At 36.8% G+C, this 15,423-nt stretch overlaps 1 protein-coding gene across 2 annotated transcripts in view; it reads right to left on the bottom strand.

The window, feature by feature from the left end:
• HYCC1 (hyccin PI4KA lipid kinase complex subunit 1) overlaps positions 1 to 15,423 on the bottom strand; it is a 48,647-nt gene that overhangs the window by 12,693 nt on the left and 20,531 nt on the right. For both annotated transcript variants that reach the window (XM_076331346.1, XM_076331347.1), the window contains exons 2-8: positions 13,797 to 13,876; positions 13,092 to 13,193; positions 8,341 to 8,520; positions 5,293 to 5,373; positions 4,767 to 4,882; positions 4,330 to 4,425; positions 188 to 304 (exon numbers count right to left, since the gene is read on the bottom strand). In XM_076331346.1, coding sequence (XP_076187461.1) covers positions 188 to 304; positions 4,330 to 4,425; positions 4,767 to 4,882; positions 5,293 to 5,373; positions 8,341 to 8,520; positions 13,092 to 13,193; positions 13,797 to 13,847 — 743 coding nt within the window. In that variant the 5' untranslated portion in view covers positions 13,848 to 13,876. The remainder of the gene's footprint in view (positions 1 to 187; positions 305 to 4,329; positions 4,426 to 4,766; positions 4,883 to 5,292; positions 5,374 to 8,340; positions 8,521 to 13,091; positions 13,194 to 13,796; positions 13,877 to 15,423) is intronic.

Here is a 15,423-nt window from a genome sequence, read left to right as displayed (position 1 = left end):
ATCAGCAACTTCAGTTAACTACTTGGAGAACTATGTTCGCTTCCTGAGGGCCTTATTGCTAGACACAGCATATGACCACTAGAAAATAAAACACTTCAAAGGTAGCATGCCTAAATGAGTGTAGAAATTAAGCTGACATTTCTTTATTTTGTATGCATATATATTAAAAAAAAAAAAAAAAACTTACAATGCATAATAAATCCCTGTTAGCATTTGCACCATGAATTCAGATGAAACTGGAATCCTACAGTTGACTCCCTTGTATTTTCTCACTTGTTGGCGAGGATATCCGCAGACACAAATTCTAAAGAAATCACGCATTTGTCATTAGCAAATAATGTAGAAGCACCTTTGTATAGAACTCTACAAAGCTAGGTGTTTAGTATACATCTTAACTACAATAGACCCACAGGAAGGTATCCATCAACAACCCTGTGCTGAAGCACACTATTTCTTATTATGGAAGAAGGGTATGCCCTCTACTGGCAGAGCTCAAGTCCTTCAAAATAGAGACATCCTAGAGATTCCTGTTACATTTATACTACAGTGGAACATGAAAGAAAACCGCAGTAAAAGTCATTCTGAAACCACACCTTTGCTGCAGAACAGACAAAAAATAAGTTAATAGTATTTAAGGAAATAAAGCAGCATAGCAACTATTAATATTACAGACAGAAGCATAACTGTCATTGCATATAATATGGAAGCTGCATACAAATTTTCAAGCAAAGAGACCAGAAGTGTCACATTCATAAAACTATTCTAAAATCCAGTAAAAGTCAGCTTTAGAATTTAGTTCCAAACTAAATTCCACATCAGGTTCTGTAGTCAAAACATTTTGGGAATCAAAGATATTGGGTAGTTAAATATTCAATTCATTGGCTCTTACTGGACTTCTGGAATGACCTTTAATGACATTAATCAAAGTATATCCTTCTCCAAAGCATAGACTAGAAGGTTTAGTCTCAGAAAGCTTCAATTCTTCAGCTTCAATACCAGAGAGCTTGTAAAACTCCTCTTAAATCTATTTTTTTCCAGAAAAACAATTGAATTAAGATTGTATTGTAGTACCTTTCAAATCACATCTGTAATAGAGATTTCAAGAGCCTTTTTTTATTAATACTAACGTTGCCACTAAGCCACTGCACTTTTTTCCTCTCCTTCTCTATCCCGCAACTCATCTGCTTCGGCTACTTAAAAAAAGGAAAAAAACAACAACAAAAAAGCAGACAGCACCCCCAAGATCTCTATGGCTCAGCAACTCTCCCAGTATGTACTTTGCACCTGGTACGATCTAAATTTGACTCTTCGTGCTGATATCACCATATCTCCAAATAAAAACAAAAAAAAAAAGATTTTAAACACTTCATCAGGAAAGACAGGAAGCCACGCTACTGACAACATGCAAGGAAACGAAGACATGAGATGTTCATAAAGGAAGAATCATAGAATGGTTTGGGTTGGAAGGGACCTTTAAAGATCACCAATTTCCACCCCCCGCCATGGGCAGGGAAATCTTCCACTAGATCAGGTTGTTCAAAGCCCTGTCCAACCTGACCTTGAACACTTCCAATGATGAGGCATCCACAACTTCTCTGGACAACCTGTTCCAGTGTCTTACCACTCCCATTGTAAAAAATTTCTTCCTTATGTCCAATCTAAATCGACCCTCTTTCAGTTTAAAACTGTTGCCCTTTGTCCTGTCACTATAGGTCTTGGTAAAAAGCCTCCCTCATCTTTCTTATAAGCCTCCCTTATATATATATATATATTGAAGGGCTACAACAAGGTCTTCCTGGAGTATTCTCTTCTCCAGGCTGGACAACCCCAACTCTCTCAGCCTTTCTTCATAGGAGCGGTGTTCCAGCCCTCTGGATGATTTTTGTGGCCCTCCGCTGGATCCGGAGGTCCACAAAACAGGTCCATGTCTGTCTTTTACTGGGGACCCCAGAACTGGATGCAGTACTCCAGGTGGGGTCTCACGAGAGCTGAGTAGAGGGGGAGAATCACCTCCCTCGACCTGCTGGCCACGCTTCTTTTTACGCAGTCTTAGATACTTTGGCTTTCTGGGCTGCAAGTGCATATTGCACTGTATGCCCAAGCCCTTCTCTGCAGGGCTGCTCTCAATCCATTCATCCCTCAGTCTGTACTGATATCGGGGATTGCTCCAACACAGGTGCCGGACCTTGCAATTGGCCTTGCTGAACTTCATGAGGTTAATACACCTATAGGTATAGGATACCTACCCTCTATGCTCTCATCTGGTATCGAAGGTAATTCCATAAACCCTAGGCTTGTGCTGCCACTTTATAGAGTTGGGTCAACTGCTGCTCTGAACATCAGTATTTAGTCATAATTCTCACTGAAATTTACAACCCTAAATACAAACTTCTCAGACTGGCCTAAACCAAGATTTAAGTGACTGAATTCAACAATTCAAAATCATATTTCATAAAAAAAAAAAATAATTTTGCTTAGTTTTGAATTTTGATTTAAGAGTAGCCAAACATGTTAATTTGTAACTAACTGCAAGTTTTCCCCTAAACTTGATATTGTTGTTGGCTAGAAGCACAGCCTATTTAAGTCCTCCTTGCCTATTCATTCAGATTTTAAACTCCAATTTTATTATTGTTAGGAATACATTACTTCAGATCGCATTGTGATTTGTATCTCACTATTCAAATGGCTTAAAACTCTAAATTTTTAGAAACCAGAATGCAAACAAATTTCTATCTTAAAATACATACAGTTCACCTGCAAAGTATACACACAGCTAGCTAAAACAAAAATCTTACTTCTAGTTAAGTGAATCAAATTGACTCTTCTGTTAAATATGCTTACGAGTTCATCCTCTCATATTTCATTTTGTCCATACATAGTAAAAGTTAAAGCATGAAAGCTGTTTTCGATTCTTACCTAGTCCTAAACCACATGAGCCAGTTACTGAAATTAACTAGATTGAATAACTCCCCCACAAAAATCCCATCCCATTTTCCTCCTCTTTATCCCCCAGAAGAGGCTATTATTATGCAACTTGGGCAACACTTTAGTTCCAGATAGTCCATAATTCCTACCAATGGTTTGGCTCAAAGATGACACTTACAATCCACTAAAATAATAAGCGTTTCAGTGTTGTGTGAAGCCTGAGGGGTGGAGGCAGCAGCAAGTAAGTGTCCAGTTTAAACAGAAATGCTAGTTTACATAAAAACCATCTAACCAGGTCATTTTTATGCCAATGTATATATTTATGCATTTCCTAGATGCTGCTGTATAGGGATACAGTAAGTATTTTGGGGGGAAAATAGCGAACTTACACTAGGAATGTGATCAGTTAACAGTGACAGTTATATAGAAAAGACCCTAATACAGACACTCTATTAATGCCAGTATTGACTAGTTTTAAAGAGCCCTGCTCTAATCTGAGTTACTTCCTCTCAAAAAGGCTAGAATGACATCAGCAGAACTGCTTCGCTTTACATCAGAGTAAGATAATATTCTTATGAAAAGAGACTTAGTAACTGAAGATGCCTAAATGCAAAAAATCTGGATTTACAACACTTGAGATCAGCACAAAATATTTTGTGCTGCAATTGTCACATTTACAGTTCATGTTTGTAAATAAGAAGTACTAGAAGCTTTTACTTCTTTAGAAAAGTCATAAAAATTGAATTAGACTTACTAGAAGAAAGCATATTCATTGTAGATTGCTTTCATACAGATCTTCCAAAAGAAACCTAAATTCAACACTGCTCAAACCAATTGAAGGAGTTATTCTATAGATTCTTCTGAGAATTTTGTCAGGACCACATCCAAACAGAATTAAAGCTGAGATGGGTTTTTTGCATTTTGTTTTGGTTTTTGAAGTAACAGCAGGTTTTGGAAATACCCAAAGTATCCATAAGAATGGATGTATTTCTAGTTTCAAGATCTACTATAATTTCAAGAAAGTTTCAACTTGTACAGCATCCAAACATATTAAGTAAGCTTGCAATACAAAATTTACCAATATTTTAGAAGACATTTCTGATTTTATTTAGTTAACACACCTACAACTACTTTGATTAAAAACAAACCGTTCCCTTGATTTGACTTCTCCACTTAACAGCACTGCATATAAGCCAGGTCATTGCTTCCCCCTTTTGAGATCTCAACCCAAAGTTACATAAGAGATACTTTAAAAGCAAATAATGCAGCTATAAACACTTATGAAAAAAGTCAAGTTTACAAGCAGCTTTTCAGAACCCGAAGCTTTAAAAAAAAAAAAAATCAAACTGATTGCATTTCAAGTTGAAAATGCCATTTTAAGTGTAATCAACCTACAGAAGTTACCTTGAACAAATTTGACACAACGACTGAAGAGAAACTGCAGGCATGTAGCTTAAGGCAGCATTGTAACAGAGCAGAAGGAAAGTCAGCACTTCAAACCTGGGATTTACAAGAAACATTAGAATTACATTACCAATTTTATTTTTTAAAAGAAAACAAGTTTACACTGAAATTTGCAAGAGTTGTTTGAACAGATTTGGTATTTCATTTCAGTAAAATTGACAGTTGAGTAGTTTGGTTCTGTAAGCTTTTCCTCTTCATGTAGTAATATGCACTGCTAGTCTTTCTGCATCTACATTTACACGTGTTTAAAAGCAAAAAAAAACCACCACAAAACAGAGCATAAGCCCATCCACCTTCAGTCTGTAACTATATTAAAAATTATAAGAAGTTAAGATTCATTAGTGATTCTCAAGCAAAATCCTATTATACAATTTCACCTGTTCTGTGCTGTTAACATCTCCCTCTGAGGATGAGGTCCGCTGTATACAACCCTGGACAAACCATGCTGTGATAAAGCTCCTTCAGTAAGAGCCATGGAGCCAATGCTGGAAGGCTAAAGGAAAAAGGGTCATTCAAAACATGTCCACCTGAAGTCTTACTACAATGCAAGTGAAAATAGACAATGATCAGCATCACTGTATTTGTACATAAATTTTCAACAGGCTTAAGGTTATCTGACTGCTAAGCTGCCTTAGATTTGAGAAGTTATTTTACACCAGATAAGGCTTCAGAATGAAAAAAAAAAGACATAGTTGGTACATGGATATTATGGAGTTACGACTATTCAGTCTTGAAGAGGCCTCAGAGACCAGTTAGTGGTAACTCAAAAGGCTGAGAAATATGTTCCTATGTCATCATGCAACACGTTAAAACTACTTTTCGCTTTTATTCTTAACAAACAGGCCCCCAAAGCATACTGCCTTTCTTGATCAGTAACAACTTTATGTTGTAGATGTCACTTACTTCATGATAGACTGAAGGTTTGGACAAAGACGGAATTGTGAAACTCAGCACTTTGCTATGTCCCTCTTTGTCAACTATCTCCTGAAAAAGACAGAAGATACCAATGTTTACACTGTACTACAGAAACCAGACATTCAAAAATGTTAAATGCTGGGTGGGGGTGAATGGATAAAGCAAGCCAACAAATTATTATAGGGACAGAGAGGGATACTATTAACAATCCCAGCTACAAGCTAGAAATTCTCTCTGTGTTTACTTTCTATCACAGTGCATTTGCTTTGTTTCTGAAAACTATTCAAATGACTTAGCAAAGGGCACATGCATTTGATACATAGTCCACCTTAAAAACACTAACTGGAAATCTCAATATGTTTAAACAGTGTTTTTTTTTTTTTAATTTTACACTATTTGCTAATTGTGAAGGTTAATGCTCAATAATTCTGTTCTGAAAACTATTTACCCATCAAGTAATGACTCTACAGGTAATTTGTTTCGGAAATATTATAGCTCTGGAATGATTGCAGCCTCATATGGTTTGATAGTAGCAGACATCACAGTATTTGCAAAAGTCCAAGTTTGATAATTCCATACTTCGAGAGAGTTAAAAGAAGCATGGATGCAAAGCTTTAGAGAAGCATGGATGCAAAGCTTTAGAGAAGCTACTTTCCTGCAGGATACCACTACAGCAGTATGTTGGCAGACTTCTCACTCCTGTAAGTTAGCGGAAGACTAATGGGTAAGGCAAAAAAAGATGTGCCTACGTATCACAGAAGAGCACTGAAGTACTTCAAATAAAAAACTTCAGAAGTTCCAAAGCAGACCTGACCAATGACCAACACCACACACACAAGAACTGCCCCCCCCTCCAAAAAAAATTTCAGCAGCAGGTTTCATATATCCAAAGGTAGAGATTAGAGAAGAGCTTCAGTGTCACCTAAAACCCATTCCTTGGAAGGCTGAAGGACTAACTTCACATAGTAATTATTAAAACTCATGTCTTAAAGTACAATATGAAGTGATAAAGGAAGACTGAGAAGTATCACAAGGGCATATCTGTCTGAAGAGTTATACAGCTCCTCCACTCTCCACATAACCCACTGATACTTCAATTTTCAATATTGCTTCTGCATCAATGTGGAAAACAGTTTCCTCGATATATGGAAGGAGAAGGGAAGAGAAGTGGCTAGATCCAAACTTTTAAAGTCTAAAAATATCAATATTTTGCCTCTTCATTCCAATCAGATTTGTAATTAAGTTTCAGGAGTGCATTTCAAGATCTGGAGAATATTAGAAAAAACTGATACCTACAGCCAGGAAAGCCAAAAATATCAACTGCATGCACTACCACAGTATGTCTCCAAGCTGAAGGTAGAACAAACCAGTTCATGATCTCAAGGTTCAGCCACAATAATTCCGTACCCCTGACAATGTAGTGAATTTAAAATTATTCTGAGCAATACTTAATTTTTCAATTTCCTTCAGTAAGAAACAACATGCTCAACAGAGTCCTGCAAATTCCCTCAAGTTCCAAGAGACCATCCTCCATAATTACAGAAGGATTACTATTTGTATCAGGCTACATCTTTCCTCTTGCTTTTGAAAACAAAGTAGCTGGTTAAAGAGAAAATAAGTATCTAAGCAGGCCACCTACTACCTTTTCAACCTTCCTTGTATACTGAAGAACAGTACCATCTTGATTATTTAAGTTACAAATTTTATATGACATCCACAGAGGGGAAGAAGTCAGCATCAGTAGCACGGCATTACTTTAGCATAAGTATTCATTATGCCTTAAAGCAGAAGGGGGGGGAAAAAAAGTTTCCAAAAATCAGGTTGATCTACAGCTTCCTACAGAAGCTTGCTGTAAAATTCTTATGACCCCAAGCAGCTGGAGATGGATGGCTATGTTACTAATTGAGGAAGAAACTGTTCATAGCTAAGAAAAGACATTACTGGACTGGTTTCAAGCTTAACTGTAAATGTAATCTCTTCTAGGAGAAAGACAAGTGATTACAGCCACATCCGTCAACCATTTTAGATGATTTCATCATGGAAATAAAGGAGTGAATTGACTTAAGGCATAAAGATACACCAAATGCTTTCTAGAAATGTTTTTCTTCTCAGATACAACTAAGCACACAGAAAACAGATGAAGCCTGTACTCTGCCTAAAGAAGAGTTGAATATAAGGGCTGAGGTCTTTGAGTAGACTCCTGGGTGAAAAAAATGTTTTCACTCACTCGGTAAAGACACTTGAGATTATTTTTAAAAGAAGGATGGGAGCTGCCTTCTCCAGATTTTCAGAATGGGAAGAGGAGACTTAAAGTTCATGACTTTTTCACTTCCCAAAAACATCCAGAACATACAAACTACACTGAAGAGAATCCCAATGGACATAACAACACTAAGCTTTTTATAATAGCCATAAAAAGACTAAATGCATAACTAAAATATGGTGCTCTTAAAGGTTCCTTCGTAATTCTGTTCTTCAAAGCAGTAATTTAGTAACAAGGAGTATCTTTTCATACAAAATATGAAAAAAGTCAAGGTTATTACAAAATGAAAGGAGGCCTTTAATTTATCAAAGCTAAGCAATCCATTAAGCAGTCGAGTACTAAGAATTTGTTGAAAGTGATTTTTTGTGGTTTTTAGTCAGGATAGTCAGAATACCCCAGAAAATACGGGCAACCACTTCAAAAGTAGCACCTCTAAAAGCTCTCAAGCAGAATGTAAGCTTAATCACCATACCAAGAATTAAGTAATAAAAAAATTAAGAGGACTCCTTTGGCTCCTTCAGTCATTAGTGCATTAACACTTTCCAGGAACCACAAGGGCAGCAGAGAAAATATTCACCAAAATAGAAGAATAAAAGTTCATGTTGCAGATTTCGACATGGACACCAATTTGAAGAGTCAAAACCGAGATGATCAATCACTTCATTTCAATTCTGAAACAAAATTGTTAATTATTCCCCAGTAAAATACTCTATAGTATCCCCCAAAAGCACACTAATATTTTTAGGCCTGAATAATTACACACGAATACAAACCAAGTTATAAACTCCTAGGAGAAGAGCCTCTATGCATCCACTGCTCTGCAAATCTCTGCTTGCTGAGACAGCAAGATAGCACCACATCAATTCCGGTAGAAACTGCAGCGTAAATCGTAGCAATTGTTCCTCGCCACTGCGATAGAACTCAAAGAGCTGATGGCAAACTGGCTCCAGAAGCTGAAATATAAATTATATTGTGAATGAATAAAACATTACAAGGAACTGCAACTTTGTGTGGATCAATCCTTTGGACAAAACTGTAAACTGATAAATGTTACATTTCAGCTATTAGGGAGTGACTGATGCAATAACTGCCCAAGTCACCTTATACACTTTTCATCCCGTATAACATACTTGCAGATGATAAAAGTAGAGCCTTCCATCCCATGTGAAGAAAGAATTCCAGTGGCTCCTTTCTCTCATTTTTGGCTCACTTCCTCCAGCCTCAAAGGCATATAAAGAGGATACTTGTTATCATCACACCTCATACCACGCCCTCAATATCTCCAATATACAGGAAAAGTATCTGAATAAAACGTCTTGCTATTCTAGAGCTCCAACAGTGTGCACACAAATTGCTAGGAGCTTTTACCCGCCAAGTGAGAAGAGCTGCATAACACTCAAAGTATTACAATAACTTAGTATACAGCAGAATTAGTTCACTTTTCCACTCTCATTAAAATCTTCTAGAAACTTCAATGTATTTATAGGTTTGACACAGAAATGGGAAGCCTCAAGAGTGATTTTACAATAAAATTTGTTAAGCTGATATAAATGGAAGTAATATATTGAACTGGAAGTAACAGATTGAGCTAGAACAAGTTAAAAAAAAGACTTAAAAACAATGAAGCAATCAGCTTGCACTGTGTTTCTGGATTTAACGCGCATTCTTTTGCTACCACCTACCTCCGCTAGAGGATGAAACGTAGTGTTAACCATCATGTGTCAATGTATGGAAGTTATTTTTATTTTGTCACCTAGATAGGAGATTTCCTAATCCAAGTGGAAAATACTGTCAAAACCAGTAAGCACTTTCACAGAGCCATCTGAACTGGACACTGAACTCTGAAGCAAAAATTCAAAAGCACATACTCAAAAATACTTTTTGGCAGCAAACAAAGCAAACCATCAATAAGAGTTTGGAACTGTAAAAAGATTTCTTCTAAAAAAAAAAAAGAGTGGGGTAGGGAAGGGAAAAAGGGGATTTTTAATTCAATTTTCTAAATCATTTATTTGCAAGTAATAACAAATAGGAGGCCCTATCATCTAAGAAACTACTCCCTGAAAAAGAATCTAGGCAGTTGATGCATTTATATTAGCGAACTTTACAAAATGAAATCTGAGATTCCAGCTATTTAGAATTCATTTTATCAGCTCCAGCCAGTATATTAAAAAGCATTACATAAAATGTGATATTCTCCAATTGCAAATCTCAAAGACAGGATTCAAATGTAACATACCTAAAGGACTAGTTTTGCTACCTTGTTTCTTACCTCCAAGATTTAATGTCTTAACAGTTCCTCTACATGACTCACAGAAATAGACTCTAAATTCATTTCAAAGCCAGGAATGTTCAGGCTAGTAATAGACCTTCACCGAAATGTATTCCTGCTCAAAATCCCCAAAAGTTTCAACCTGAAAATAATGGAAGCCAAGCCAGACATGCACTTTAGAATATTTTAGAGATTGCACTGAGAAGAGATACCATAATTGTTAGAATTGCCACTGCACTTCAGTTCAGAAAGCAAAGTATTACTCAACACCTTTCTGAAAATCCTTAAAAACTGGAATATAGATATGTACTTTACTGCTAGTAACATGCAGATCACATTTTCCATTTTATTCTAACTACAACACTCAGTTCTTCTGCTATTTGTCTAGGTCACACCTTCAGTTTTTCAATGGAGCAAGCTTTCAAAAAGGTAAGAAACCTGTTCTTCTATATTTTCCTCCCTTTACTGCAGCAAAGGAGGTAACACCAACAGAACAGCATACTAGAAAAAAAATCTGCTTGCTTTCCAAAGTTTTTCCTCCTGAATACAAAGAAAGTTGCATCAACATTTCTTACCTCCCAAAGTTACTTCTGAACCCAAAGGATCTTAGCATGTTTTGGTTCTTTTTAAGAAGTAATTTGAGACAATCTGATCCATTCAAAAAAAAGAGGAACTTTTAGCTTCTGACAGATATACCTTCTCTTTGGAAAAAATCACCTGTGAAAAATCTACAGCAAAGGCAAAAAAAAAATCATGCCAAGCTAAACTAGTCATCAGTTTTAAGAGCAAAATATCAAAGATCCTTCTAGAGAACTTTAACAGCACAAGTGCTTTCCATCTTCAGCTTAGATATTTCACACAATTTGCATGCTTCCTTTAATGAACTATCAGTTCAGAATGATGTGTTTGAACTTTAAAAGGCACATAAATAGCTATGACAGGTATCCACGTTCACATCGTTATCTCAGTTGAGACAGCTTTATATCAGCACATTTAAATGCGTAATCAGTACAAAAACAGATTTTCTTCCTCAAAATGCCACCACATGCTACAACCTGATATCAAAACACACCAATGATTGTTGCTGCTTCAAGATATTGTTTTACACTAAAACAGTTCTAAAAGTTATCTAGACTGAAACAATTTTTAATGTTGGAACAGAAGAATGTCCAAGCAATTTCATCCTTCTTCCTTTTAAGCTGCATCCAAATGCATTAGACATTCCAAACACTTTCTATTTCCTAACACAAATACCTGCATGGCTACTATCTAAAAGGACAGCAATAGTGTTTTAGGTAGAAAGCAAAAAAATCTTGAATTTGTGAAGAAACAAACCTCAATTTTATTTTTTTTTACCGTTGGACTCTTGAGTCAATTAAAAGTCCTTTAAATCTTCACATCTACTGAAGACTCTCCTTGTATTGAATTACATTTTTCACCTATCAGTGGCCCAGAAACCTCAAAAGTAACTAACAGTCTTTACTAACAAAACTACTATGAATTGGCTATTTCTTTGCTATAGCAAAGAAGTAGTTAATTTATCTCACAAATTCATTATTAATTTTTTGGAAAAGCAAACCAAAAAACCCCATATGAAAAGCAAACTTGAACCAGCAGGAAAATGCAGTCACAGATGCAAATACACATGATTACTTTCAAAGGCTTAAAAAAGAACACATCCATCCCCCAAAACAAGATTAATCACAATTTTAAGGTACAGACAATTATTATATTAAAAGTACGTATATTCAAAGGTATACAGATGGGGTTGTTTGTTTTTAATCTCAGCAGTTATTTGTAGTGTTCACGCATTAATCCTTCCCCTCCGCATTACATACATGAGGTAAGGACAGCACACATCCTACACTGTAAAGCAAGTTGTCATTACACAATGCAGCTAATAGATCTCAAATAACAGTTGAAAGATATTATTTGTCTTTTTAACTGCTAGTTTATAAGTATTTTCACAACGTGGAAAGCTCCAAGTGGCCCTTTCCACAAAGTGACAGGTACTCGGAGAACAGTCCAAATAAAGATTTTAGCACTGTTCTCCCAAGGCAGCACAACACTCACTGTCAGCACTGGCTTTTCATTTCAATTCAAAGTCTCACTAACAGGGAACGCTTTAATACCTTGCCCCCAGAATTATCCCAACAACCTTTTCGAGCAGAATTTGCAGGGCCTTGGCCACCCTGCTACTAAGGTCCCTGAGAAAACTAGTGATAGCCAGAAGTAGTAAGAAATCAAAGAACATGTGAAAGTATCAATTTGGCTATCAACAGGGAGACTCATCAGATTAATTTACACGTTGATACACATTCTGAAGACCAGACAGGCTTGACTCAGTAGATGGAATGACTCAGAATGCCTTTCTGAGCAGCGAAGTAAAATTACATTTCTTCTTTGCTGGACAACCTGGCGGTTTCTCAATCAGCATTCTCTCTAAAAATGCATATACTGAAAGCATTTTATGCTCTGACCGCTACTGGCATCATCTCAAACTTTGGAAAGGTTCCTTATGCTGGGTCTTTTCAGAAGAGGAATTAAGGACCTGGTGCAATTTTACAATAATACACACAAGGTTTGCTGGATGGTAGAAAGTGAGACAATACAGTTAACAAGACACAACTAAAACCAGCTCAGCATGTTCTGAATTCACCTGGACACTTTAAAACAAGCGCAGTCATGGGGTATGGAACCATTCCCGGCACAGGTACAGGGCAAAACTGCCCCCTTCCCCCTGATTTTTTTCTTTTTTTGCCATCATTTCAAGCAAGGGTACATCCACTGCATAAATGCATATATTTGTATTGTATGTATTTAAACCACAACAAAAAACCTAAAACCTAAACAGTAACTTAAAAGGATTGCAAACCTATCTAACATGGTTCTCTTGGGTTGTAATAGACAAGCTTCTGACAGCTATAGATTCACATTGAAGTGATACTGAATTACAGAAAGAATTCTGTCAGTCTCAAATATCTTTTCAATTCCTTAACGTATTTCTCAATTCTATACCCAAGTCCTGAAGCCCATGAGTATCATCTACAAGCTTAGCTATGATCAGTAAGTTACAAAACTTATGAATTGTTTCCATGGTAGTATGTCATTGCTAAGAACAAACATTTTGACAGAGACTCTTCATGCAGTTCTGTAGTTCACGTAGTTAGAACACAATTAAGTAGCACACAAGGTCTTATTTTATTCTGCTGGTGTTATGTCAGACATTTTGTGTGAGAGATCCGATATACTCACTTCACTCTGTGGCTCCTGAATTACTTTGTAAAGAGATGAAATCAAAGCAGTCTTGTCCTTCAAGTTTGTAGCATAGCTGGATATGGATGCTTCTGGCAGTGTCTGAAATGAAAATATTGTAACTACTAGAAAAAGCAATTTTTGTCATTAAAATATAACAGCTATTTCAACAACAATTTTCCATTACAAGTTACTATTTATCAGAGTTTACTATAAACTAAAACTTGTTTCACAAAGAAATCCTTACTACAGAAATCACCATGTTTTCAGGACAACAAAATTGCCAGAAGACACACTGCATTTTATCATTTTGCAGACAGTTTCATACAGAATGTAATGACAGTGGATGGGAAACAGATAGAAAACAAGAGTTCCACGGGTGCAACCCCACTGAAATTTCACTGTGAAAGGAGCAAAACCTATAGTCAAGCCTAGTCCATACTCAAACCAACAAGACCATTCACCTGTGATATACATTTTCACTGCTCTGTATCAGGAAGTATGTAATCCCAAAGAGGACAAGGAAAAAAAAAATCCTTTCAGACTTTTTTTTTATATATAAGATATATATATATCTATCTCACATTCTCTCAGTAAAATCCAAAGTTACTATTTTTCTTCATTTTCTACAGCAATCAAGCACTCTTGCATACTGCTCCAGCAGTGATTCAAACACTACTGGCTAAACATCTGAGAGTATATTACCTTGAACTCTGATAACCACTCCTCCACAACCCCCGTATCCACAGCTAACATCTTCCAACATCCGTTCCAAAACCTTCAGCCTGCAAGAATAAGCAAACACAGTTTGTGAAAACTATGTAGTCACTGCATTAAGCAGATGATGAAAATTAGGTCCCTGTGAATATTTAAAGAATCTTATCATGCTTTTTACTTGCTAACATTTCACATGCTAACATTACTTTGAACTTTTATTCTACCTCACATGCAAGCTGCTGGAAGCATTAAGCATGGGAGTCCTCACATACAGCAGTTTAATAAATTCCAAGTATGTATTGTGTGGGAAGCTCAATAAGTCAAAGATTTGGAGAAATGGCATTTTGAAAACAGAAAATATTACCCTCTCAATTTCAATTTATTTTGCAGCTCACAGAACTCAAGAGAAAACCGTATGGACTCACTGAAGAGAAATGACTGTTTAGGTTTTTCCTAGTCAACTGCTATTTCTAACTTGGAAAAGGTCACTGAAATAAAGGCTGATGGAAAACCTTCCAATCCTCCCCCACCGTGGCAACTGCAAGACAATGAGCCTGCTGACTCAGCATGTAGCCTGAGATGGATTCCCCTGCCCAACATCCTGCACAATCTCAGACAGAGCAAGACCATCAGTACTAAGACTTTAACACAAAAGATGCAGAGTGGCTTTTGAAATTAATTTCCAATTTCTCTTAATTTTTGAGAAAAAACTTTAAAAACAACTGTCCTTCGGAACGGCTTATTCTGAAACAAAGAGCAACATACCATTAAGATAAAAAACTATTAAAAGTTAAAAGAGCATGCTGTGGAGAATACCCTAGGCATAGGTAAACTATTCAACAATACACATTAGCTTATTCAAAATGTGACCATGGATTTCAAACAATGACAAAATTAAATACTCATCCGAGGAAAAAATTAACTTACTTGATGAAATGTTTGGTCATGTGAGATATCCCATTAAGTTTTGCTTTGCCAGTTTAAAATTAGTTATGAGGTACTGATACCCAAGTATGGGCTTGTTGACGTTTGTTAACACAAAATAATAGCATAAGCAGCCAGAGATTTCCACCCCCATCACTAACACTATCATTACATAAATGACCTTGTCAGGTGAAACCATGGGGAAACAGCTAAGGCAATCTCCTCTCACAATCCCAGGAAGATATGCAAATCTGCACAAAGTATACAAGAACAGTGCTTACTGAGGGGAATAAGGACAGGCTAAGGAATTATAAGCTGCAGAGGGCTAGATTTAATTTCTGGAGAAAACAGTAGTAGTAGCTGTAAACACCTAGGAGGTACAATGCAGCAGCAGCAGCTGCACTAAAAGGCTTCTCCTGGCAGGTAGAGGGTTGGGGCAGCTCCACAAGAAGGATACCAGCAACATCAGGGGAGGTAAATGACAACCCACAGCTAAGTGAGGAAGTGGCAGACAAGGTTGGCAAGCAAAGGGTACAGAGTGATGTAGGCAAGAGAGACCTCATAAACAGAAAAAACAGAGCTAACCAGGGCCTCACCTCAAATGTAAGCACATATATAAAGCACTGCCTGCAGGACAGCATGATGGGGGAAGCTCTAATACCTTTTCTAGCAAATCAGCATGACTGGGTGC

Source organism: Aptenodytes patagonicus, chromosome 2 (assembly GCF_965638725.1).
Source record: "Aptenodytes patagonicus chromosome 2, bAptPat1.pri.cur, whole genome shotgun sequence".
Classification (NCBI taxonomy): domain Eukaryota; kingdom Metazoa; phylum Chordata; class Aves; order Sphenisciformes; family Spheniscidae; genus Aptenodytes; species Aptenodytes patagonicus.
Note: the sequence above shows the minus strand (reverse complement) of the source record. Positions and strands in the feature narration are given on the sequence as shown.